Raw genomic sequence first — 26,455 nt, 5'->3', positions numbered from 1 at the left:
AAAAACACTGGACAATAAAAATGGAGTGAAAATCTACAATGAGAGAGATTTTGAGGTCACCTCACCCTTTCCTTGCAATCCAATCAGACCAAATTCCCCCGTTTAAAGAGTCAGAATCAAAGAGTCCAAGAATTGGTCAAAAGATGTAGGAGCAGTTAAAAAAAATTTGGGCCAAAATTGTGGAAAATCCAGTTTGCTGGAAATGTGTTATTCTAGATGACTCAAGGGGCTCATTCGAAATGTTTATTTTATCATTCCTTGTCTCCTTGTTCCTCACCTGTCCTAGAAATCGATCAAGGTCTGCCAACTTTTAGGATATTCCAATCTGTTAAATGTTCCTTCAAGGATCTAGGAGCCAGGAACTAGGTTGCTAGGCTGAAGACTTCTTGAGCAAAGAAACAAAAACCGATTCTTTGCGGAAGTATTTTTTCTGAATGTGTGGCATAAAAATAATTGAGCTGTGGATCCACCTGTCCAGCATCTGCTACGTCTGTAACTGTAATGTGGATTCAAACTGATGTTTTAGGAGCAAGGAAATTCAATTTGCCTAATTCACATTTTTCTCATCCAATCGTCACTTCCTTTTCTCCCTTCCTTTCCTTGCCTTTCCTTATGGGTGGAACTAGAAACAAGGAAAGGACACAAGGACAGAAAGAAGGAGGGAATAAATAAGCCATTAGAATGAGTCTAAAGAGTCTGCCTAAAAAAGATCCTGGGCTCTTTCCAATCACTTATTTCGTCCCTCAAGCCCCCTCACTCCTCAACCTGGAAATCGATCAAGATTTTTTAAGGACGTCCTGATTCTTCTTTTCCATTCCGATTCTCCTGAAGGATTCTTGAGCAAGGAAACATGAGCGCATACTTTGCAGAAGTAAGTGTAACACATTAATCATTGACCTGTGGATCCACCTCCCCCAATCTGCCATGAGGCTCGAAAAAGCAATGACATTCAATTTGCCCATGAAACGTTTCCTTGACGTCCTTTCCTTGCTTCCTTTCCATTGCCTCCTCTGATGGGTGGCATTGGAGCATGCAAAGGAAGCAAGGAAATGAAGCTAGAATCTAAAAATAAGCTATTTGAAAGAGCCCCATGTCTCACAAGAGCATATCATTGAAATAATTTCATGACAGAAGATGAAAGGTTATCAAAATATTCTACGATGAATTGTTATGCTGTTCTCACAAAATTTCTGGAAAATGCGAGTAAACAGAAGGTGAGGCGTAAATAGTATGCATGTGAATGTGGAGAAACTTTCATAGACGTACTTGACTCATGGCCAAGAGAGATTTTTACCACTTTTTTAACCCCTATAGTGCTACCTTCAGGTGAGGCACATTTTGTGATCCTGTTAGCATAACTCTGGTGTTTATGGCCTAGAATTGGATTTACACAGTTTATTTATCATCATATATAATTTAAAACATTACATTGATCTGCCAAAAGAAACTCATCCAAGGCCCATATTCACAAAACATTCCGACCCTTTGGGGAGTATGCTTAGGAAAAGCTATAACAATAATTATGGTAATCCAAAGTGGTCAGCCACAGCAGTCTTTCAAAAATTGAGGTGAATATAGGTAAAAATTAAGTGATGGATAACCTCTGAATAACACATGCAACCAGGATGAGTCTTATGTTTGTACAAAGTCCACAAAGCATATTTCAATTCAACAGTTCAATTAGTTGTGCTCTATAGTGCCACCTAGATAAAGCATGTATTTTTCACATTTTGGATTTTCTTTTGGATCTTCTGAACTACTTGGCCTACATTCAAAATCCTTCCATTATAAGATTCATCAATGACATTTTTTATATTCATTACAGCCTAATTATACATAAGACTGTGCAGTTGTGCATCATGTGCATTTGGAGTGGACCCCAATAATTGCTGCTTGCAGCTATATTGATTATTATTATTGCGATAATGATTATGATGATTATTATTAGTAGTAGTATAAAAGAATAATAATCATCATCATCATCATCATCATCATCATCATACTATAACATAAAGTAGTGAAATACATCACTGGCTGTGTTAATGCAAAGATAATGTAATAATGTAATAAATACAATAGATATGGATTACAACTGAACAATGAATCAGTCAGTAAATACTATTTTAAATGAGCTTCATTCCTATATGAAAACAGTTCAAAAATAGCAGAATTTGCAGATCTTTTACATGGAACAAATGTATCAACACAAGATGGTAATGTTAATGTTTAGGGAGGGAACTTAAACAAAGAGTCACCATTCATCTTGACACAGTCAAATGTTTAAACTCCACCTTTGTTGCCTTTGATCTCCATAGAGCCTTGGTCCCTCCTCAGAGAGTAGGGGTATAAAGCCCAGCGTCTGGGTGGGAACTTTACACCTTGCACCAGTGCTGAGAACGTTCCAATCCCCTCGGCAGAATGGGGACACCAATGGACATAGTCCGACAGCTGCTGGTCTGGACGCTGCTGTCGCTTGAGCTGACAGGTCAGTACAACTTTCTGTAACATCACACAAAGATTTGCAGGAGCTGCTCCTGTTAATGCAGTTACTACTTAGCTGCAATTGATTCTTCTGTGATGCACTACCAGTATGAAAATAACTAGACTGCACTGCCGCTGATAGGAAATTCTGTGTCTGAGGTATTATTTATGGTGTTATGGTATACTATGGTACTATTTCCAGTTATACAAGACAATTAGCTAAGACCACAAGACCAAATCCTTCTATCTTGAGTTCTTTCTAATTTAATATTAACTTTTTAATAACAATTTTTATTATCAATATAACAATTTGAGTGAAAAGTTGAATCTTTGAGAAATTTACATGAATTTCAGAATTTCTTGTATTGATATGTCCACCTTTTGCTTTAATAGCAACGTGCACTCAAGTTAGCATGGATTATTGGACAATATTCCGAAGAGCATCTTGTGATGTTACTGAATGCTTAGCTTTTGTCAGTCTTCAAGTGTCCCCATAAATGTTCAGTGGGGTTGAGGTCAGGTGATTGTGGATTGTGCAGCACACTTTGCTCTTCTTTGGTCTTCAAGTAGTTCTTGCATAGCTTTGAAGTAACTTTAATTTGTTTTACATTTTTCAAAATCCTAAACCTTTGTGGGGTCGGCACAGATGGGGCAGTGGGTAGCACTGCCGCCTCACAGCAAGGAGGTCCTGGGTTCAAATCCCGGTCGGCTGGGGCATCTCTGTGTGGAGTTTGCATGTTCTCCCTGTGTTTGCGTGGGTTTCCTCTGGGTACTCCAGTTTCCTCCCACAGTCCAAAAACATGCAGGTTAGGCTGATTGGAGAGTCTAAATTGCCTGTGGGTATAAGTGTGTGTGCCCTGCAATAGACTGGTGACCAGTCCAGGGTATATTCCTGCCCTTTTCCCAATGTATTCTGGGATAGGCTCCAGCCCCCCTGCAGTTAAGATACTGGATGGATGGATTTTCAATGTGGTATCAGAATTTTGGACATATTATGACTACTTTTTGAATGTATTTCTCAATGTACAGTGACAGATAAATAATGTACAGTGAGAGATTCATATTATAAATTGGTATATTATAATATGACTACTTTTTGAATGTATCTCTCAATGCACAGTAGGGTCCAAAAGTCTGATAAAACATTTATAAACAAACATCAAAGCATGCTATTTTCACTAATCTAAAATAATAAATAATAATATATTAATGTGACTTGAGAAACTGACATAAAATATGTCATACAAAATATGATAAATAGATTTTATTCACTGCTTCTCTCCACAGTTGCTCAACAACAAGTTAATATCATCCCCTCTGTGAAAAAGGGATCACTCATTGCAGGTAAGGAAGTCTGCAAATATGTTTTCACAAATTACTGACGATTACCGACATGTACTAACTAAAACAATGTTCTGCTAAAAACCTTTGATGTCATATTGATGCTGATGATTTTTCTCCGGCCTAAGGAGTGAGCCCGGCTCATAACGGCCAAGTATGCAGCACATGGGGAAACTACCACTTCAAGACTTTCGATGGGGACATCTTCCAGTTTACCTCAACCTGTAACTTTGTCATGAGCTCTCTGTGCCAGAGCGAGTTTGAAGAGTTCAACATCCAGTTGAGGAGGCAGGTGGTGAACGGCCTTCCCACCATCAGCAAGATCACCATGAAGCTGGCTGGGGCAGTCGTGGAGCTCAGCAGTCGGTCCTACGTCATCAACAACAAAAAGTGAGCACTGGGAAATCTCACCCTCACCCTCAATGACGACGAGAAAATGCCGTTCAGACCATTTCGGATAGTCTTTTACCTACACACTTAAAAGTATCCAGCACTCTCAGAAATAGTGACAGCTCAGTAATAAAGTGACACGATCAAATTTCCCAAATGTAGTTTGAAAGTACAATAATTTTCTCTTTTGGTCCAAAAAAGTACATTTTCTAAGTAAAGGTACAAATTAGTTTGATATTGCTGGAAAGGGGTACAATTTTATGTACCTATAGGGTATCACCCCAGCGACAAACATGCACCTTTTTAGGAACTATATCATGGATGGGAACAACCCAAGATTTTCCTCCAGTACCTGGAAAGCTATTCCACATATTGCCTGTATTAAAAAACAATTGTGCAAAAACAATTATTGAACTTTCCTTTACAATGCACAATAGCTAAGGCAATTTCCCATTTAGTTTCTGACCATGAAAATAAGTATCCCAGCTCCCGAATGGGGTAGCCAGGAATGCAGCCTGTACCCTGAGTGAAGCATGATTCATAAAATAAGCTAAATAAGCCATCACAGCTATGCCTACCCAGTTATAACACGTGTGATATTTACGTCTTATAATGCTAAAATACCAAATATCAAATGGCTGTTAATAAGAGATAATAAGTGTTAAGGTTATTTGCGGAGTGCTTTTAACCAACTTCCATATCTTCCAGGGAAACCCTGCCTTTCAACAAGTATGGAGTTAACATTGAATCGACCTCAGCTTACATTAAGATCTCAGCCAAGCTGGGCGTGGTCGCCACGTGGAACGAAGATGACTCCTTCTTGGTATGAGGCTTGTGATGCTGACTAAAAAATACACTGCAACAGCAACATCCTTAATCAAATGTCCTATTCTGAGACCTAGAGGTTGTAAATGAAAGGTTTGTGGGAGAAACATGGGAGAGTTTTCTTTCTGTAGAACACGCAAACATGTCAGCGTTCGTTCCTGTACAAAGCATAATTCACAAACCTTAAAAGGTACACTCCACGCACTAATCTTGAAGTCTTGAAGCGTTTTGTTAGCTGGGAGGCTATCATTCGCACAGAAAACATAGCCACTCATTTGATCTTATATCGGTAAAAATATATTAACATATTCTAGCCTAATATTATGAAGCGTGACCATCATAACATATTTTTTTAATTGCTCGGAGCTGTAGTGACAGGTGAATACTTTCAGGTGTCATTTCAGGAGTTTAATGGTGTTTACATCCAGTTATATCGATATGGAGGGTGTTCCAGGGAGAGTGGCAGCTCCATTTCATCCTCTCACCCTCCCACACCGCACCCTATCACACTGCTGTAGCATAGAGTATCCCACCAAATTTCAAACAATGAACAGGGGTATGGATGTCTCTCTGTCAGTCATGCAACACTACCCTGGTGTAAAATCCAGCTATGACCCGTTTGAAATAACTCTGAATAACATGGTGCAGAATATCTATGCAATGAGAGGGAGAGGCCAGTCAGGAGCGCTGCTGGCCTCGTACCACAAGATGGGGTTCTTCTACTAAATGAGAAGGTTTTAATCCTAAAACCAACCATTAGGGGAGGGGGATTTCCCCTCGCATATGGTTGGCATGGAGATACGGAATATAGCTACCACCCTGCTTGCCTGTGCCAAGACAAGCAGCAGCCTGTTGCACAGATAGGGCCAGATACAAGTCAGTATCTAACCAGGCTTTTTCAAGCCAGGAACGTAACCCTGTGGCACAAAACCTTTAACCCTATATGTGCAAAAAGCACAAGAAGAAGGTCAGTGCATACAGTGTCCTTTCCAAGGCATGTGATGTACGCTGTGTTTTGCTGTGTCCAGTCATACACTATTGCATTGGTCTTGCAGGAAACATCTCCTTCTTTGCTGAAGCAGTAATGCATCTCTTGTACAATTCCCACTGGCCTATAATAGAGAGCAGGATGTTGAATCCACAATGCATTCTTCCTTGTGTATTGTATGCACATTATGTTAAGTATAAGCAAACAATCCATATTGGGAAAAACAAACAAAAGCCTGATCACGGATATTAGTGACTGCGAGCATGATTTTCTGAAACATCCTGTCAAAGGTCCTGTTAGCAAACTAATGTGTTAATTCACTGTTGTTAAGCATGCTACCGGCAGAAATTACCATCGTTAGGTTACATTTGCAAATTTATATTAGTCTACATCATCAAATGGCCAAAGCACATGGTAAAATAAAAAAGCATTTAGTCTTATTTAAACACATTTACATATTTGTATACATAAAATATGATATTGTATATAATGCTTGTGTTTCAGGTAATATTTTGTGTTCCCTACGATTTACAATACAATGTTAAAGTCGCATCTTTCATGTTGCTCAACAGGTGGAGATAGACAAAAAATTCAAAAACCAGACGTGTGGGCTCTGCGGAGACTTTAATGGGGTGCAGTACTATGATGAATTCGTTAGAGACGGTAAATCTTTCGTGCACCTCCATGAAATAGACCCAGGCATGCAACTCGGAAAAAAATCGCATCTGTGTCTATCGTATGTTAAAATATAGTATATTCAGAGCTTAACCTCCAATCTTCTCATGTCTTACAGGAGCAAAGTTAGATCTAATTAACTTTGCGAACATCTGGAGGATGAATAGCCCCGAAGACACCTGTGAAGAACCTGCATTGTTGCCGGAAAAGCGCTGCAACACTAAAGAGCTGGTACGAATCTGCGCATGGTGTAGTGCGAGTGCATGATAGAAAATGTACACTGTGACTTAAGTGCCATTTATTTTTTGGTGCGGTAGGGTTAGTATTCTTTTAACACAATGCACTCTATTGTACCTTGACAATCCCATGGGCGTATATCCCTGCAGAGAACGGCTTGCGACAAGCTGCTTTCCGGAAGTGCTTTCAGCAGTTGCCAGGACCTGGTGGCCGGCGACTACTTAATGAAAGCCTGCGTCTCCGACTTATGCCACTGCGACACGAGTAACAGTTCTTTCTGCCTGTGTAACACCATCTCTGAGTACTCCCGGCAGTGCGTGCACGCTGGAGGAACGCCACAGCAGTGGAGGACACAGCAATTCTGCAGTACGTGGCTCTTCACTATCTGCCACAACCAAAGGGACATTATACTGTATCTTTCTCTTAGACACTCATGAAAAAAAATCTAATCCTTTTATATCAAAATATACGCTACATGATAAACCTAGCCAGCATCGGCTTGAAAAATTTGTCTTATAATTTATAAACCTTATAATTTTGTAATGTATTCCATAGATGAATGAAACGACTCACATTTCAAGATTTTTTTGGTTAATTTACAAACAAGTATGCTTATTTTCAAAGTATATGTACATTGAGTGTGTAGCGTGCTGGGAAACAACTGCAAATCTGCATATCCGGTGTGAATCTGCACCTGGTGTATGATAGAATATGCGCACTTCTTTTATTTTTTTAAATCTATTAATTTATTTTCTGTCTTAAATTAATTCATTTCAGGAAGCTGCATCTCATCCAAATGCTAAGGGAATTTTATTGGTAAATCAGTGGTCCTTAACATACCTTTTTATTTTTATTTTATCACTGCTAACTGGCTTCACTGTGACACTCAGGCAAATCCTGTCCCTTTAACATGGAGTACGAGGAGTGTGGAAACCCATGCATCAATACCTGCTCTAACCGCGAAAGAAGCCAGCTGTGTGACGAGCACTGCACCGATGGCTGCTTCTGTCCAGTTGGTAAACACCATCATTTTACTCGTATCAATCGCTATAGTTTGCTTGAGATTGGTTTCCACTAGGAATTATCCATCATCATCTCTTTGCTGCTACCACGTTTTAGCCAGTGTCAAGCTATTCGCTGACACAGCACCAGATTAGTTTTACGGTTTGAATTTCCACTGCAAGAAATCGCAGAAGTCTTTATTAGAAAAACGCATCCCCTAAATCGGGTGGACTTACCTCACAAGTGTCAACCTGGTCAGGTTTATGATACCATATGTTTATGAAGCTGATGGACGAGATTCAATGTTTATTAATCTACAGTGTAATGCGTCTAAGGTGGACTATAGTTCTCTTCCATAGCTGCAGGTTCAATTAAGCTAACAATTTCAGAGCTATGCCACGGTGCTGAATATTAAAAATATTATCTTTTAGGGACTGTTTTTGATGACGTCACGAAGAATGGTTGTGTCAGACTAGAAATGTGCTCTTGCATCTATAATGGAAAATCATACCAGGCAGGACAATCTTATGAAACCCAATGTTCAAAATGGTAAGTACAATTCTTGAAATGTCAAATCTGCAGTATTACAGTTTGTACTGTATCCATTCCTTCTGCCATCATTTTAGTTTCCGCCTTTAGTTAGCCCTTTTCAGTCCAATCTCTTGCATTATATTCTTCTATTCAACTCAGTGGCATTTTTAAATAAAAATTAATTTGCATAGCGCATTTCACAAACAACATGAGACAACACAAGAGGTAGGGCAACAGTGGCAAGTACAAACTGATTGGTCCAAACTTATCAAAAAAAAACAGCACTAAAACACCTGATTCATCTCATCTACAGCTTGATGAAAGACAATGAAAATTATTGTTTGTTATGTTGCATTTTATCATTTTAGTCCCACTGATATCAATTACAGTAATACAACTTCCTGTAATTACCACAGCATATCAATTAAATCAGGCTTAGGAGCATGGCATTTGGTTGTTAGAAACATGCAATCACTGTACCACTGTTTGTGGTACTTTGAAGTAACAGGACTGTCAGTGCTGGATTTTAGTTGATTTAGTACAAGGCTAGAACAAAAGCTAGCATCCACACTCTTACTCAGGTAAGAGTGCCCACTCATAATTTGCATCATACTTGGAATGTACTGTAATGTATATTTGATATTTTGGTGAAACATTGCAACAACAACTGGCTAAAATACAAGCCGTCCTGTCCAGCTTGTGTTCTGGGGGTGAGTGGAGTTGCGTGGAGTTGGATTGCCCATCAATCTGTTCTGTAGTGGGAGGGTCGTATATCACCACCTTCGATGGAAAATCCTACCGCATCAACGGGCAGTGCTCCTACGTCATGACCAAGGTTGGTGCCCATAGCGGCTGTGACTCCAACACCATTATATTCTACCTATCAAAGGCATGGTTAGGGTCAAGTTCAATATGCTCTACAGGTGGTGCCCTTTGATGCTGCAATAATGTACACCCAGTGAGCACTTTATTAGGTAGGCTTAATTCGTTAATGCAAATATTTAATCAGTTCAGCTGTTTTTCAGACCAAATGTCAAAGAAATGGGGAAGAAATGTTATGTTAGTGACTTTGACCAGTAGAATGTTTGTTGGTGCCAGACAGGGTGGTTTGAATATGTCAGAAACTGCTGATCTCCTGGGATTTTCACACACAACAGTCTTCAAAAACAAAAAACATCCAGTGAGCAACAGTTCTGCAGGCAGAAAGCGTTGTTAATGAGGGAGTTCCGAGGAGAAGGGCCAGACTGGTCAAAGCTGACAGGAAGGTGGCAGTAACACAAATAACCAGGCATCACAACAGTGGTATGCAGAAGAGCATCTCTGAACACACAACATTTCAAACCTTTTAAGTTGTTAGGCTACAGCAGCAGAAGACTAATAAGTCTAAAAAGATAAGCGTAATAAATACCTAATAAAGTGCTCACTGAGTGTATATTTCTTTCAGGCTAAGTGCTAAAATGTATTTACTGAAAGATTCTTTAAAGATGTTACTGTGACAGGCATCCCCCTGTATATATAGTAGGTAGAGAGGTACTCAATTTGCAGAAGAGTCCAGGGAGCCAATGAGAATGAAGTCCACGTAGAATAACAATTTTTATCTCCGAAAACCCATTGCACAAATATGCACATTTAGAAACAACAGGTAGCACTTACAACAATAATATTTGCAGTGGGAGTGGCTACAACTAGCAGTTTACAGGTACCTGCAGTCCAAACCTGGTGAATCTATAAGCAGTCAGCCTTTATTTTTGTACAGTGACACTTTACAATGAAGTAAGCACAATTGACACAATTCAGACAATCTGTGAAAAAAACTGCAGAATGGGTGAATTATCTTCTGAAAAATATGAGTATGTTAAACATTATTTTTGGTATAGGTTCTGACCAAGGGTAAGGAAAACCATACCATTCCCTTTAAAACAACACACACGTAAATGTTCATGCTCATCCTTTTCCCTTAGCAATGCAATGCAAAGGCTTTCACGGTACTGGCGGATTTAGAAAAATGTGGCCTCACCGACACAGAGATCTGCCTGAAAGCTGTGATCATCCGGTTCCTAGATAATGTAAGTAAGACCAAGTCCTTCCTCTGCATCCTTTTCGACATCATTTCAGTAAAGCCTGAAATTCATGAAACACCTCTTTCTCCTTATGGTGTCTTCGACTGGTTCTATCAGATCTGAGATTCACCACAGGAAAGTTTTAGTCCAAGACTAAGCTTAATCTGTGTCTATGAGACTGGGCCACAGTGCAGTACTAGACAAATATCTAGTACTGCAGATTGATTAGTGATAGTTGGTGTTTTACAGCAAAAGCAGGCTACAAAGTACCCAGTGATGACTACTGGCTACCATATCCAACCAGGACATTTTATGGCAGCTCTTATAGAATGCTAAATGTCTCTCTACTGACTTTTTCTCCATTCTGCAGACCATAAGTGTCGACCCAAAAGGAGGTGTTCTTGTGAATAATATTGCTTCTACGCTGCCATATTTTGCAGGTAGGCTGTTGCAGCATTTCTGCTAAATATCTGTTAGTAATGGGCAGAAATCAATGTATTCTAATGGTATCATTTTTTCATCACAGCCCAGGTCACCATACTGAGGCCATCCACATTCTACATCATTGTCCACACAAATTTCGGGCTCCAGCTGACGATAGAGCTGATTCCAGTCATGCAGGTCTACATCAGATTAGACAAATCAAACAAGGGGAAAACCTGTGGTACGTGCTCACATTTTTAACCTTTATGTCCTCTCCTTTCCCTGATCTACTGTAACCCCAGGGTTACAGGACACAATCCAGGGCTTGTCAAAATTTTTTAACATTTGCATTTTTTCAAGAATCTCTCATTATTGAATGGCAATTACAGGTAATATGGTTGTACTTTATTGGAAGTTGTTCCCTCTTTATTTTCATGCTATACTTCCAAGATCCCTGATGGTTTCCAAAAAAGGTATTCTCAAGCACCATTAGCATTCTTCTATTTGTTGTTATGTTCTCCGTGATTGGTGGAGCTTCTCTCTGGTTTTTAGCAAAAGGAGACAACATAATTATTTCTATATTATTATCAAGACAAGAACTCAAGTCAATTTTATCCCAGAATTCTTTCCAATGTCTCCAGAACCTGGACAGGATTGTTGGAATGAGTGGGTCAAACCAGTCAGACAAATAGTACTGTGAATTACGACCCTCACACTAGAGGCTAGTGGATGGTTGACTGGAGAAGGGTATTTTGGCACATTCCCAACATATTTTGCCTTTCTCTCTCAGGTCTGTGCGGAAACTATAACGACGTCCAGTCTGATGACTTCAAATCCACGAGCGGCCTTGTGGAGGGCACTGCAGCAGCGTTCGCTAACACCTGGGTGGCGAGGTCCGCGTGCCCCAGCATCAAGAAAACATTTGAGGATCCCTGCAGTCTTAGCGTGGAGAACGGTAACTATGGCAGCGTATAAACTACAGCCAGTACTCCTCGAACGCTACAGCTGTGTCTCCTTATAACAGCAAGTACATTCAAATCATTGTTGACGTGGACTCAACTTACCGCTGACTCATGTTACCACTTATTATTGAAAAAACATATGGGATATCGTGGTGAATGGACATCTACTGCCAAATTAAGGCACCTCAACAGGCAGCATTCTGCGATGCACGCAAATGAGAACAGCACAATTTATTATATGGTGAAATAGAATGGAGCCAACATGTACACTACATCTCTGACTCCCTAACTATGACAACATGAACACTGCAGTTGTGACTTCATCAGTATGACAACATGTACACCTCCTGAACAATACCTCCTTCCTTCTTTCTCCGTTGTTAATTCTCTCATATGTCACATTACGGAAAGGAAGTACGTGTTTGGCATGTATGTAATATGGCATTTTAAATGACATTTTACCAAATAAAGGTAACATAGTTCCACATTTTTAATGAATTCATATCCTACCATTCCACAGAGAAATATGCCGATGTCTGGTGCTCCATGCTGACAGACGACACCGGGCCATTTTCCGAGTGCCATTCTGAGATAAGCCCGGATAGCTACAAAACAGTAAGTTATTACGCATGCGATTATTTTGATACCGTCATTTCTGTGGAGGTCATGCTCGTTATCACAGCTGGTTAATTTCCGTTCAGTGCCAGGTGTTTGTCCAAGAGCTCATTTCTTGATTGACTTGCCCTTCCCCTCAGCAATGTAAGCACGACACCTGCAACTGCGAGAAGAGTGAGGACTGCATGTGCGCTGCACTCTCGACCTACGTCTACGCCTGCGGAGCCAGGGGCATCAGGATCACGGGCTGGAGAGATAAAGTCTGCAGTAGGTCAAACGGTCCACACAATGAGGGCACATGAATTGGCATTAACTAATGTTAACGTTAATTAATACAGGTTAATGTATTTGTTAACTACTAAGTAATGTATGAGTTAAAATAATTTCTACACACTAGCAAACAATAGGATATACTTGATGTAAAGAATGTTGTACAGTTTGACTTCTCAGTAGTTAATTAGTTAACAACTACATTAGTTAATGTCAATTCATATAACCTTATTGTAAAGTGTTACCGGTTAGCATCAGGCAAACAGTAGCAGGGCAGGTCAGGCTAAAGAATACTGAAATGGTGTCTTCCTTCTTTTCTCAGATAAATACACCTCTTGCCAAAACACCATGGTGTACGGCTATAACATGACCAGCTGCAAGCGCACCTGCCGCTCTCTCAGCGAGCAGGACTACTCCTGCCAGGTTAAGTTCTTACCTGTGGACGGCTGCGGATGTGCAGAAGGAACCTACATGAACAGCGCAAACGAATGTGTCCTCCCCAAAAACTGCCCCTGCTACAGCAAAGGCACAGAAATCCCCCAAGGAGAGACAGTCATCAAGAATGGAGCTACATGGTAGGACCTTCACTCTGTAATACATTATATTACAGTTATTTAGCTGACACTTTTATTAAAAAAAAGTTGATTAACTTTTTTTAGCGACTTACAGTTGATTACACTAAGCAGGGGACAATCCTCCCTGCAGCAATGTGGAGCTAAGGGCCTTGCCAAAGGGCCCAACAGCTATGCAGAACGTATCATGGCTACAAACCCCCAACCTTCCCAGCCATGCACCTCAGCCACTAGGCTAGTTCATTGTAATATTTTCACCATTTATCCAAACGCACAGTCTCACACTGTCCCCTTTCTGCAGTACTTGCAAGAATGGAAAACTGAGTTGCTTTGGGGCTGAAAGACCGCAGCAAAGTAAGTATAATGCCCTCTCTCTTCAAAACTGAATTCTCATTTCAGTACTGTGTTTAAATACAATTAATTATGTATTTAAAACATCTGTTTCTATTTCGCAATGTGGGCATATAGTATGTTCAAAAGCAGAATTTATTTAGTCAAGACCGAACAAGCACTTAACACTGTGACTCAGTGATCTGCAATAAAATAAAGATCACAAGATAAGTTTGTCTTTTTGTGCTGGACACAGTTAAATGCAGTGTGCTTAGTTGGAGTTTAAATCCCCTAGACCACAGAACGGCATTACTACAAATTTGTGTGAAAAAAGGATTAGCTGTTCCAGTTGTATAGCAGTTCTGAGATTTGAATTCCTGTAGTCAAACCTATAATGCTCCATTCCAAGTGAAACAGAAGGATACAGACCTCATGTTAGAAGCAGGGACTAAACAGTACACTGAAATACCTCTCCTGTACCTCCCTCAGCCACTTGCGTCGCACCCATGGTCTTCTTCAACTGCGAGGGGAAACCACAAACGACTGAAGGGTCTGAGTGCCAGAAAAGCTGCAGTTCTCTCAACATGGAGTGTGTAAGTTACACTTGCTGTCCTATAGACCACCCAGCAGCACTTACAGTACAATACACTCAACATGAGTTACTTCTTCTACATGCAGTGTATAAGTCACTCAATAACAACAACAATAATAATAATAATAATAATAATAATGTGTGTTTGCCAATCCTTCCGATAGACTGGCCAAGAGCTGAAAAGATTCAGTCATCCACTTTGCAGGCCCAGGATACTGCACTATTACACTGCCCTATCCATGAATATTGATGAGCGTGTTTGTTATGTCCTTGCCTTAAATTAATAATCAGACAGATGCACATACAGCATTCAGTTGCTTGAAGGGCTGAGAAAAGCAGCAAATGGTACCCTTACAATGCTCATTAAACCTGGTCTGTACTAGTGGGCAAAACCAAGCCATTTTTGGTATCTTCAAACAGGATTAGACAGGGCACAGGCAGTACAGGAGTGGTTACGCGGATAGTAGTTCTGCAACTGCCGCAGCTTACTGCCCTCTGCTGTTTTGCAGCACAAATGACAACAAACCATTTCTTGGCACATGCACTTATAAAATGGTGTGAAATGTTCTCTTTTGCACAGACAACTGTTTTAAAGGTCCCCATCATGACTGGTTTTGTGACATTATTCTCCACAGATCAGTACAGAGTGCGTTTCAGGCTGCGTATGTCCCAAAGGACTGGTGTCTGATGGGAAGGGAGACTGCATAGAGGAGGATAACTGTCCCTGTATCCACAACGGAGTTCCGCACAAGACTGGCTCTACCATTAAAGTTTCCTGTAACACATGGTAAGCGTAACCCGCAGACGCATTTATGAATCAACACTACTCTGAAATGTATCTATCGTAATTTAAGGGATGTGAGGCAAATCGTTACAACTCTGAGACAGCCGCAAGCAGGAGAGTATGCTAAGCAATATACACATCTAGGTTCTGAAAACAAGCCTTTCTGGCTAATCTGGAAAAATCTCATCCCTGTAATTTGTCATTGCTACCTTTTCAGCACCTGTAAGAGCAGCAAGTGGCAATGTACCTCCAAAGACTGCCATGGGACTTGTGTCATATATGGAGATGGCAACTACATCACCTTTGATGAAAAAAGGTTCAGCTTCAGTGGAGGGTGTGAATATACTCTCACTCAGGTACATCTTACAAGGAATGGCAAGCAACTGCAAGCTAAATGTACTCATGGAGCAAGCCAGATAGTAGCCTGGGAAAGAATATTGTATTATACCTGTTCTCTGTTTAAATATCCCTTTTCTCTTGAATACCAAACTGAACATAATATCTATTTGGCCATTTACTCATGCAACTCAAATGAAGCAGCTTGCTGCTGGATGCATAGTCAGTGCCCTGACCTAGAATTTAGGTAAGCAAATTTGCAAAAGTTCCAAAAGTTCCAAAAGTAAGTTGTTACATTACATTAAGCTACGCTACTACATATACTACCACAGTTTAAAACATTTTATGTCCCATGTGAACCCAAATGTGCATCTTTTGTAGGATTACTGCAGCAAGAGTGGCGGTAAGGGTACTTTCAGGGTGATCACGGAGAACGTCCCCTGCGGAACAACTGGCACCACCTGTTCCAAGGCCATCAAGCTCTTTCTAGGGGTAAGGACTGCAGGCCTACCTGTCTGGCATAAAATAGCCATAGAAAGCCATTCTGCATTGGTTTAGGTGCACGAAAATAACCTGCTGAGATATTACAGAACTGACTATATTGAACATGACTGACCTATGACAGTTTTTCCCAATTGCTAACACATTAAAATTGAATGCTTAGACAAAAGCATCAAAATCTTTTGTAACCATGCCTTAAACTTGTCATGTAAATGTGGGAGGCTGGGCAGAGAGTCCAGCCCAACCTGAGCCGCTATATGATAGCATCCATAATACAGACATTTAGACTGGAGAACAGTATCACAGCACTATACACTGTAGTCCTACAATATTAGGTCTATGCTCCTCAATGAACAAAAAAATAGGTATAGTGCTGTGAAGTACACAGTAATACAGTTTTGATGTTACTGTGTGGTACTGAGGGTGGAAGGCAACATCTGTGAACCCATGAACCGGAACTGGTCATTGTCAATACAGTGTTGGCAAACAACACCATCCGCCTACATCAACTACGAGTGCAAATCATCGCAGATCACACAACATTCCATTACATTCCATTGCATTACATTACATTACGTGGCATTTAGCAGACGCTCTTATCCAGAGCGACGTACAAATCAAACACAAGAACAAGTGCAAAAGTGGACCTGAGAGGACAGTACAGTTCCGTAATAGGAACCGTGTCAGTATATCGACACTCTGTCGCATCTCTTGTGTCAACACCAGCTGACGATGAAGCAGCTGTACAGGGTTCCATTTGAGAGGAACAGCATTAGCAGCATTGGCTATGACCATGTGCAAGTGTCAGTGTATTATACTCTAATACAGTAATGGCAGTAGATTGTGTCCTATTGGCACTGCATAGATACATTCAGACCAAGCAGTGTGTGACCTTGGCAGGTGTCATTTTTGGTATATTTTCCCCGTTGCCTAGCCAGGGATGACATTGCTTGTGATGTGTATCAGGTTATAGACAGACTCTAACAGAAGGCGGGATCCATAAAACCATCCACCCAATCCCTAACGATACTATGACATTATTTTTGAGTGCGATGCGTGGGCGGTTGGACCCAAAATGCCTCAGACAACAGAGATGTAATAAAGTCCCATCAGGGCTTTATTCAGGAAATGTCCAGTGAGCGTAGTATGAATTTCAAGTTCATACACCTGAAATCCAGCCAAAACCAAAGTACAGTACCAAGGGAGAAGGCAAAAATCTGTCTCAAAATCGGTAAACCATGCAAAAATTCCAGTAACCAGGAAAGTTGTCTGTGGGGCAGTAGTGCAGATGGACTGCAGGCAGGCTCGGGGTCAATGACGGCGCAAGACGGAAGTCCGCTCCGTGGGGCAGAAGCACAAAGACAGCAGGCAAAGTTTGTGGTACAGGCAGGCAATGGTCAACAAAACAGAATTTAATAACAATGGTCAATAAACAGGCTTGGATCTTAGGTAGACAATAGCTTGACAAAATGCTTAAACGTGCACTGACGAACAGGAGGCAACAATTGCGGGGAAGCGTGAGTGACAGAAAGGGAGAGAGAGAAAAAGCATGAATGCAAGGTTTGCAGGAAGACACAAAAAAGTGTATGCTAATCAATTAACAGAACAACATAACATGAAACAAATATAAATCGTGACATAACAAGTTTGCAAAACAGTGACATGAATAAACTATCTAACATGACATGGAAAGACTAACAATTAAATCGTAAATATACAATAAAATAACTAAGACAATAACTAAACATGAAACATGACGTGACAAGCATGAAACGTGACAATTTTTGTTTCTGTGAGTTTACAGTAACCTATTGCAATGACTACTGTACTGCAATTCTACCTATCTTTGTGTTTTTTGTTGTAAAAACCAGCAATGGCAAAAAAAATAAGCTATATATTTTTTTATCTGAAGCCTTTCTATTTTCTTGTTCATTGAAATATGAGTAGACGTACTGAACTGGAGCAATCTTTCACAGAAGCCTGTATGAGGAAATGAAAAAGGCATAAAAAGTACTAAAGACAGCAGTGTTTTGTATAAAGTAAATCTGTGTGTTGTTGCTGCTTTGTGTAATTCAAATGGTGCATGTGTGTATCATTTTGTTGCAAACATGTTATTTTGAAAAAGGATTGTGAGATTGTTTTGATTACAAAGTTTCATTTTGCCATAGTAGTGAGCTGTTTATCTCCAAGTGTTGTGTCTTATTTGGCTTGTGTGTAGAGTTTTGACACAATGAGCCAAATTCCGCAACAAGTGTGTAAGCAATTGGAAAAAAGTGTAATATTATGTAAAAAATATTGTTGTATGCAGTAGTTAACCAGTCAGCAAGTTAGATGGTTACTTTTACAGTTACTCTAGGTAGGGGTTTTTCATTTTATTTTAACCCACCCACCCTCTGGGTTGTGCAGTTGCAGTATGAAATAACATAAAGGTGTAATGTGGCCTAAGTTGTAAATGTCAATCAAGCTTCAGGAATGAAAATCTTTGTAGCAAACCGAAAAGCTAAAATCAGCACTAAATACTCCAACTAATTCCAGAAACTGTAACTGTAGCGAGTAGCTCAGCCTCCATTGTTGTCAGCAAGGCTTTCATTACACTTTGCAGAGTAATGAGCTGGTGCTGTCAGAGGGAAAGTACCAAGTGATCCAGAGGAACAACACCGGTGAGATTCCATACAAGATCAGACCTATGGGGATATTCCTCGTGGTCGAGGCAGACAATGGCGTGATCCTTATGTGGGACAAAAAGACCAGCATGTTCATAAAGCTTAGCCAGAAATTTAAGGTAAGTTTTTCATGGGTTGTCATAAGCGATTGATCAATTTATCTCCTAGGTGACCGAAAGACATGAAACGTGATGATATACTGGTGCAATGACATCGTTATGAATCGTTTTTCAATGAATAGGGAAATTACTTTCTTTATTACAGTTCACTAATATATTTCCAGGAGTACATTTTTATTCATGCAAACATTTAGGGGAAAAACACAATTATTCCATTTGGAGGCAAAGGCAGCTCTTTTAGGGAATCTTTGTGTTAAAAATTCTGAGAAGATTCTGTTTGTGGCAACATTTCCAAGTTGGTAGTGTTGCCGTATTCCAGGCAAAACATGAATGTCAGTGTTTATTCTCTTCCCCAGGGCCGCGTCTGTGGTCTGTGTGGAAACTACGATGGCAACACAAACAATGACTTCACTACCAGAAGCCAGTCATTGGTAGCCAACGCCCTGGAGTTTGGAAACAGCTGGAAGGTGGCTCCCTCCTGCCCCGATGCAGACTTTGTCAAAGACCCCTGCCTGTCAAACCCTTACAGGCAATCCTGGGCTCAGAGGCAGTGCAGCATCATTAACGGCAAAGCGTTCAAGAACTGCCACTCACAGGTATATCAGGCAAACACTAGACGCAGTTTCCCTTCACCTGCGATCGGTAGGATTCAAAAATAGATATATATTGCATTGGAAATGGTTATCTTCATGGATGTATTGCATATGGATTGCACTTTCCTACTTTCGTATGGTTTAAACATCCTGCCACCTGAAAATAGATCTGGGCCTCTTCCATTAGATTGTAGATGTATTTACATACTGTAGCTATAGTGGATATAGGTATTTTTTTGGTTTTTTGGTATTTTGTAATGATATATTCTGCATTTTTGAGTGTTTGTATTCATCTTTGCCGTACCGAGACTGGACTGTTCGAGACTGATTCTTATTTAGCTTTGGATCTAGAGTCTGGCATCCAATTTCAGTCAACTGATCATTCAGTTAATGTCACACAGCCACTTCTGTGTGAGTGCAATGTCAAGTCACTTGCAAAATATGTTTCTGTACAGTAATTGTGATGATGAGAAATAGCATATGAATGGAAAATGGTGATTTGTTGACAAAGAAAAACTTTTACTTGTTCTGGCAAGGTGGACCCTGGGACTTACTACGAATCATGCGTGAGTGACTCGTGCGCGTGTGACAGCGGGGGAGACTGTGAGTGCTTCTGCACGGCTGTAGCGGCTTACGCACAGGCCTGTAACGAGGCTGGAGTCTGCGTCGCCTGGAGGACGCCCCGAATTTGCCGTGAGTCACAACAAACCACACAAATGAAAAGGCAAATGGACCATTCTGGCCTGACTAAAATCTATAGGAGAAAACATTCCAGTTGAGGCAAAAGGAGGAGTAACAACAGATATATCATAATCTTACAAACTGCAGAGGAGTTTGTCTGTGCGTAAAACAGTTACTCTGCTTTAGCTCTCATTACCAGGTTTAATTTTCGAATAAAAAAACATACAGAATTTGATTTATATGTAAGAAATAGCTTATAGAATTTTATTTTAAAATTCCCTTGGAAAAGTGACAAGCTGTTGAGAAAAAAGAACATGTGAATGTTTGAGACTGATTTGGGTCTGTTTCCTGTAGCTCTGTTCTGTGATTTCTACAATGGCCCTGATGGCTGTGAGTGGCACTACAAGCCCTGTGGAGCCCCCTGCTTTAAGACCTGCAAGAATCCTTCAGGGATGTGCTCCGATCAGATTCCGGCCATTGAAGGTAACATGTTTTTTCCCTACTCGGTTTCCATGGGTAACATTTATTTCCTTCAGTTCAGGGATTTTTCAACTCGGGGACATTGCTGTTGGCGCGCAGGCAGACATAGATCTCAAAGCGGTTACAGTTCTGTCAGCTCACTTGCTAGCAAGCCATCATATCGATAATATTATCAATCAGATAGAGATCAGATCACCAGCGCAGAATGTTTTTTAAACCAAAACATGTCATCCCCCTCACAAGAAACCAATGCCAGTATTGAATACCAATACCAATTGTCATTTTTTGATTTGCGATTCACTTACACTGGGTCAGAGGAGCAAGTGACAACATAAAGCCTTGTAAACTGTCACATCAAAATTAAATGCCATTCACTGGCAGACAAACCCAGAGATGACATTGAAAGGAGATTGTTGCAATGAAGAAGTCAGGTGAGTTTACTCTTGGCAACTGCTTTCAAGCTCACTAAAGTGCTTGAGGCTACGTATACTGTTGCATGCCACGTTGGCAAAGCAGAGAAAAAAACGGTTATGGTTCAGTTGTTCTGTCAGCTATAGAAGTAACCTCCAGAGTTAATTGGTCATAGTAATATTGTAATAGTAATTTTAACTGAGCGTGGATCAAAGAAGATGTCCTGACAGACTTATATATTTTCAGGCTGTTATCCAAAGTGTCCTGCTGACAAGCCCTACCTAGACGAAGCCACAATGAAGTGTGTGCCAAGCGAACAGTGTGGCTGCTATGATGAAGATGGAAATCACTACAAGGATGGAGAGGACGTCCCATCCACAAAGAACTGCGAGACCTGGTATGTTGACATCTTTTTGGACAATCAGCAAACACACCCTGGACTAGGGTGACCAGTAATCCTGTATTTTTACCAATGGCCTGCCCTCTACGAGATGCTCTTTGAAAAATATTTCCTTCAAAACTTGCACACCACTATGACACACACTGCAAAACAAGTGAGCAGACAGAAGAAACTAAATTGATGGACAGCTATAGGTCTCTGCTGTATGCTGCAAATGTAACAAATCTGAAATATTGCAGATGTACGTGTGGTACTGTACTCCAGCAAAGGAATGATGGGAACACTGTTGAAAGAAAAAGTGTTATATGCACTGGGCTCAAAACAAGGTCTCAAACATATATATTAAGACGATTTTCTTCTTTTTTTACAGCTACTGTGCAATGACTGGAGTGCTCTGTAATTATGACGTAAATGGTGAGGACAACTTTTAAACAGTATATTAATACGATAATAATCAAAGAATGGGTGAGTGTAAACACATGGTTGAATAGATCTGACAAGTAAAAAAACTGTTTTCTGATTTTCACAGCCTGCTACTGCATATACAAAGGAAATAAATATAATTATGGAGAAACCATTTACAACACGACCGATGGTGATGACAGCTGTATCACTGCTGTCTGCGGAAAGAATGGAACAACTGAGAGGGACATGTATCCTTGTTTTACCACCACCACAATACCACCAACCACGTCACCTGAGACCACAGAATCCACAAGCACCGCCACATACACCACAGCACCAACAACAACAGTCTTTGTATTCTCAACAACTGGTAAGTTCAGGAGAGTAGGTTTGCCAGGTAGAACTGAAACCTCTCTAATGCCTCATACAAACGAGTATGAAAACTATTTTTTTGGCTCCTAAAACTGGTCAAATCAACATTATCAGGGCTTTCGAAAACATTTTATTTAAAAACCCCTCAGAGGTACAAAACCCTGAGCCCTTTCAGTCCCACACCCAATATGAAGTGGCTCCACCCAAATCCCAAGGGGTTTTGGATGAAAAAATTGAGAAAGTTTTGAAAATTTAGATTAATCTTGATTGGTTGAAAAGGTAAAAGGCCATAGGATTTCATGGTAGTGACACTGGAGTGCCATATGGCATTCTTGGGACTGAAAGGTTGAACTAGTTTTCACCGTCGGTGTGTACAGGACTGGTTTTCGGAACCTACCAGTTGAATTATTCTCCTTTTGTCATGAATAAATGATTTGCATTGGTGGTAGAGTTCCATCGGTGGTAATTGTTTAGTCATTTGAAAGTAATTGCAACTCTGAAGCAAAAAGTATTCTCCAAAATGTTTCTGCCGCAATGCTAATGCCAAAAGTTTCCAAACAAAATTACTTCAACTTGTGGGTTGTTAATTACCGAAAACTAGCCAAGTACTGTATTACTGTGCTAAATGACAGTGTCATGACAAAACCTACAAATTCCTTTTCAGAAATTATACCAACAACCACAGAAAAAGGGAAGGAAACATCCTATAGACCTGAAACAGAAAGCCCACCTACAGTCACGCTACCAGAATTTACAGGATCGACACAGGTAGTGACCACAGCAAAGACAACAGTTGAAAAACCAATATCCACAACAAAGGAAATTGTGAGTGAAACAACACAGCAACCAACAGAAATAACCACAGAGACAACAACAGTGCCACCTACTTCAACAGAAGTAATATCCAAACCTACGGGCACAGCACCCACAGCTTCAATTGGGACAATAACATTACCTGTTATCACAAGCACGACACGTCCAACTATTTATTCAGTGACAACACCCACTAGTCCTATAGTAGAAACACCATCCACAACTCCAATTTCTGAGATCACAACTTCAACAACAAAAGCACAAGTAACTACTCCAGGTGTAACTTCCAAGACTGCCACAGTTTCTACTGTTGTGACACCTTCAAGACCTCCCACTAGCACAGAGACAACAAGAGTGCCACCTTCTTCAACAGAAGTAAAACCTACAACATCTGGCACAGCACCCACAACAACTAAAAAGCCGATATCCACAACAGAGGAAATTGTGACCGGAACAACAACGCCATCAAAGAAGACACCCACTAGTCCTATAGTAGAAACACCATCCACAACTCCAATTTCTGAGATCACTACTTCAACAACAGAAGCACAAGTAACTACTCCAGGTGTAACTTCCAAGACTGCCACAGTTTCTACTGTTGTGACACCTTCAAGACCTCCCACTAGCACAGAGACAACAAGAGTGCCACCTTCTTCAACAGAAGTAATATCCAAACCTACGCGCACAGCACCTACAGCTTCAGTTGGGACAATAACATTACCTGTTATCACAGGCACTACAACTCGAAGTACATATTCAACAGCACCTGTTGTTGTTGTTACTAGTGGTCCAATATCAACGACTCCAACGAAAGTAAAACCTACAACATCTGGCACAGCACCCACAACGACTAAACAGCCGATATCCACAACAGAGGAAATTGTGACCGGAACAACAACGCCATCAAAGAAGACACCCACGAGTCCTATAGTGGAAACACCATCCACAACTCCAATTTCTGAGATCACTACTTCAACAACAGAAGCACAAGTAACTACTCCAGGTGTAACTTCCAAGACTGCCACAGTTTCTACTGTTGTGACACCTTCAAGACCTCCCACTAGCACAGAGACCACACCAGTGCCAACGACTCCAACGAAAGGAAAACCTACAACATCTGGCACAGCACCCACAACAACTAAAAAGCCGATATCCACAACAGAGGAAATTGTGACCGGAACAACAACGCCATCAAAGAAGACACCCACTAGTCCTATAGTAGAAACACCATCCACAACTCCAATTTCTGAGATCACAACTTCAACAACAAAAGCACAAGTAACTACTCCAGGTGTAACTTCCAAGACTGCCACAGTTTCTACTGTTGTGACACCTTCAAGACCTCCCACTAGCACAGAGACAACAAGAGTGCCACCTTCTTCAACAGAAGTAAAACCTACAACATCTGGCACAGCACCCACAACAACTAAAAAGCCGATATCCACAACAGAGGAAATTGTGACCGGAACAACAACGCCATCAAAGAAGACACCCACTAGTCCTATAGTAGAAACACCATCCACAACTCCAATTTCTGAGATCACAACTTCAACAACAAAAGCAGAAGTAACTACTCCAGGTGTAACTTCCAAGACTGCCACAGTTTCTACTGTTGTGACACCTTCAAGACCTCCCACTAGCACAGAGACAACAAGAGTGCCACCTTCTTCAACAGAAGTAAAACCTACAACATCTGGCACAGCACCCACAACAACTAAAAAGCCGATATCCACAACAGAGGAAATTGTGACCGGAACAACAACGCCATCAAAGAAGACACCCACTAGTCCTATAGTAGAAACACCATCCACAACTCCAATTTCTGAGATCACAACTTCAACAACAAAAGCAGAAGTAACTACTCCAGGTGTAACTTCCAAGACTGCCACAGTTTCTACTGTTGTGACACCTTCAAGACCTCCCACTAGCACAGAGACCACACCAGTGCCAACGACTCCAACGAAAGGAAAACCTACAACATCTGGCACAGCACCCACAACAACTAAAAAGCCGATATCCACAACAGAGGAAATTGTGACCGGAACAACAACGCCATCAAAGAAGACACCCACTAGTCCTATAGTAGAAACACCATCCACAACTCCAATTTCTGAGATCACTACTTCAACAACAAAAGCAGAAGTAACTACTCCAGGTGTAACTTCCAAGACCGCCACAGTTTCTACTGTTGTGACACCTTCAAGACCTCCCACTAGCACAGAGACAACAAGAGTGCCACCTTCTTCAACAGAAGTAAAACCTACAACATCTGGCACAGCACCCACAACAACTAAAAAGCCGATATCCACAACAGAGGAAATTGTGACCGGAACAACAACGCCATCAAAGAAGACACCCACTAGTCCAATAGTAGAAACACCATCCACAACTCCAATTTCTGAGATCACAACTTCAACAACAAAAGCACAAGTAACTACTCCAGGTGTAACTTCCAAGACTGCCACAGTTTCTACTGTTGTGACACCTTCAAGACCTCCCACTAGCACAGAGACAACAAGAGTGCCACCTTCTTCAACAGAAGTAAAACCTACAACATCTGGCACAGCACCCACAACAACTAAAAAGCCGATATCCACAACAGAGGAAATTGTGACCGGAACAACAACGCCATCAAAGAAGACACCCACTAGTCCTATAGTAGAAACACCATCCACAACTCCAATTTCTGAGATCACTACTTCAACAACAGAAGCACAAGTAACTACTCCAGGTGTAACTTCCAAGACTGCCACAGTTTCTACTGTTGTGACACCTTCAAGACCTCCCACTAGCACAGAGACAACAAGAGTGCCACCTTCTTCAACAGAAGTAAAACCTACAACATCTGGCACAGCACCCACAACAACTAAAAAGCCGATATCCACAACAGAGGAAATTGTGACCGGAACAACAACGCCATCAAAGAAGACACCCACTAGTCCTATAGTAGAAACACCATCCACAACTCCAATTTCTGAGATCACTACTTCAACAACAGAAGCACAAGTAACTACTCCAGGTGTAACTTCCAAGACTGCCACAGTTTCTACTGTTGTGACACCTTCAAGACCTCCCACTAGCACAGAGACAACAAGAGTGCCACCTTCTTCAACAGAAGTAAAACCTACAACATCTGGCACAGCACCCACAACAACTAAAAAGCCGATATCCACAACAGAGGAAATTGTGACCGGAACAACAACGCCATCAAAGAAGACACCCACTAGTCCTATAGTAGAAACACCATCCACAACTCCAATTTCTGAGATCACAACTTCAACAACAAAAGCACAAGTAACTACTCCAGGTGTAACTTCCAAGACTGCCACAGTTTCTACTGTTGTGACACCTTCAAGACCTCCCACTAGCACAGAGACCACACCAGTGCCAACGACTCCAACGAAAGGAAAACCTACAACATCTGGCACAGCACCCACAACAACTAAAAAGCCGATATCCACAACAGAGGAAATTGTGACCGGAACAACAACGCCATCAAAGAAGACACCCACTAGTCCTATAGTAGAAACACCATCCACAACTCCAATTTCTGAGATCACTACTTCAACAACAGAAGCACAAGTAACTACTCCAGGTGTAACT

The 26,455-nt window shown here is 40.9% G+C and overlaps 1 protein-coding gene across 1 annotated transcript in view; it reads left to right on the top strand.

Moving 5' to 3' along the window:
- Positions 1-2,395: 2,395 nt before the first annotated feature.
- Positions 2,396-26,455, top strand: part of LOC133111090 (mucin-5AC-like) — a 41,086-nt gene continuing 17,026 nt past the window's right edge. The window contains exons 1-30 of the mRNA XM_061221247.1: positions 2,396-2,485; positions 3,769-3,825; positions 3,951-4,212; positions 4,921-5,035; positions 6,598-6,688; positions 6,819-6,931; positions 7,087-7,303; positions 7,828-7,953; positions 8,371-8,488; positions 9,167-9,305; positions 10,432-10,536; positions 10,901-10,970; positions 11,057-11,194; positions 11,744-11,908; positions 12,436-12,530; positions 12,671-12,797; positions 13,123-13,375; positions 13,674-13,708; positions 14,004-14,024; positions 14,192-14,295; positions 14,930-15,081; positions 15,296-15,434; positions 15,796-15,906; positions 18,518-18,697; positions 19,054-19,293; positions 19,827-19,983; positions 20,326-20,454; positions 21,109-21,259; positions 21,633-21,676; positions 21,792-22,037. Of these exons, the coding sequence (XP_061077231.1) occupies positions 2,419-2,485; positions 3,769-3,825; positions 3,951-4,212; positions 4,921-5,035; positions 6,598-6,688; positions 6,819-6,931; positions 7,087-7,303; positions 7,828-7,953; positions 8,371-8,488; positions 9,167-9,305; positions 10,432-10,536; positions 10,901-10,970; positions 11,057-11,194; positions 11,744-11,908; positions 12,436-12,530; positions 12,671-12,797; positions 13,123-13,375; positions 13,674-13,708; positions 14,004-14,024; positions 14,192-14,295; positions 14,930-15,081; positions 15,296-15,434; positions 15,796-15,906; positions 18,518-18,697; positions 19,054-19,293; positions 19,827-19,983; positions 20,326-20,454; positions 21,109-21,259; positions 21,633-21,676; positions 21,792-22,037 (3,967 nt within the window). The 5' untranslated portion in view covers positions 2,396-2,418. The remainder of the gene's footprint in view (positions 2,486-3,768; positions 3,826-3,950; positions 4,213-4,920; positions 5,036-6,597; positions 6,689-6,818; positions 6,932-7,086; positions 7,304-7,827; positions 7,954-8,370; positions 8,489-9,166; positions 9,306-10,431; positions 10,537-10,900; positions 10,971-11,056; positions 11,195-11,743; positions 11,909-12,435; positions 12,531-12,670; positions 12,798-13,122; positions 13,376-13,673; positions 13,709-14,003; positions 14,025-14,191; positions 14,296-14,929; positions 15,082-15,295; positions 15,435-15,795; positions 15,907-18,517; positions 18,698-19,053; positions 19,294-19,826; positions 19,984-20,325; positions 20,455-21,108; positions 21,260-21,632; positions 21,677-21,791; positions 22,038-26,455) is intronic.

This window comes from Conger conger, chromosome 15 (assembly GCF_963514075.1).
Source record: "Conger conger chromosome 15, fConCon1.1, whole genome shotgun sequence".
Taxonomy (NCBI): Eukaryota; Metazoa; Chordata; class Actinopteri; order Anguilliformes; family Congridae; genus Conger; species Conger conger.
Note: the sequence above shows the minus strand (reverse complement) of the source record. Positions and strands in the feature narration are given on the sequence as shown.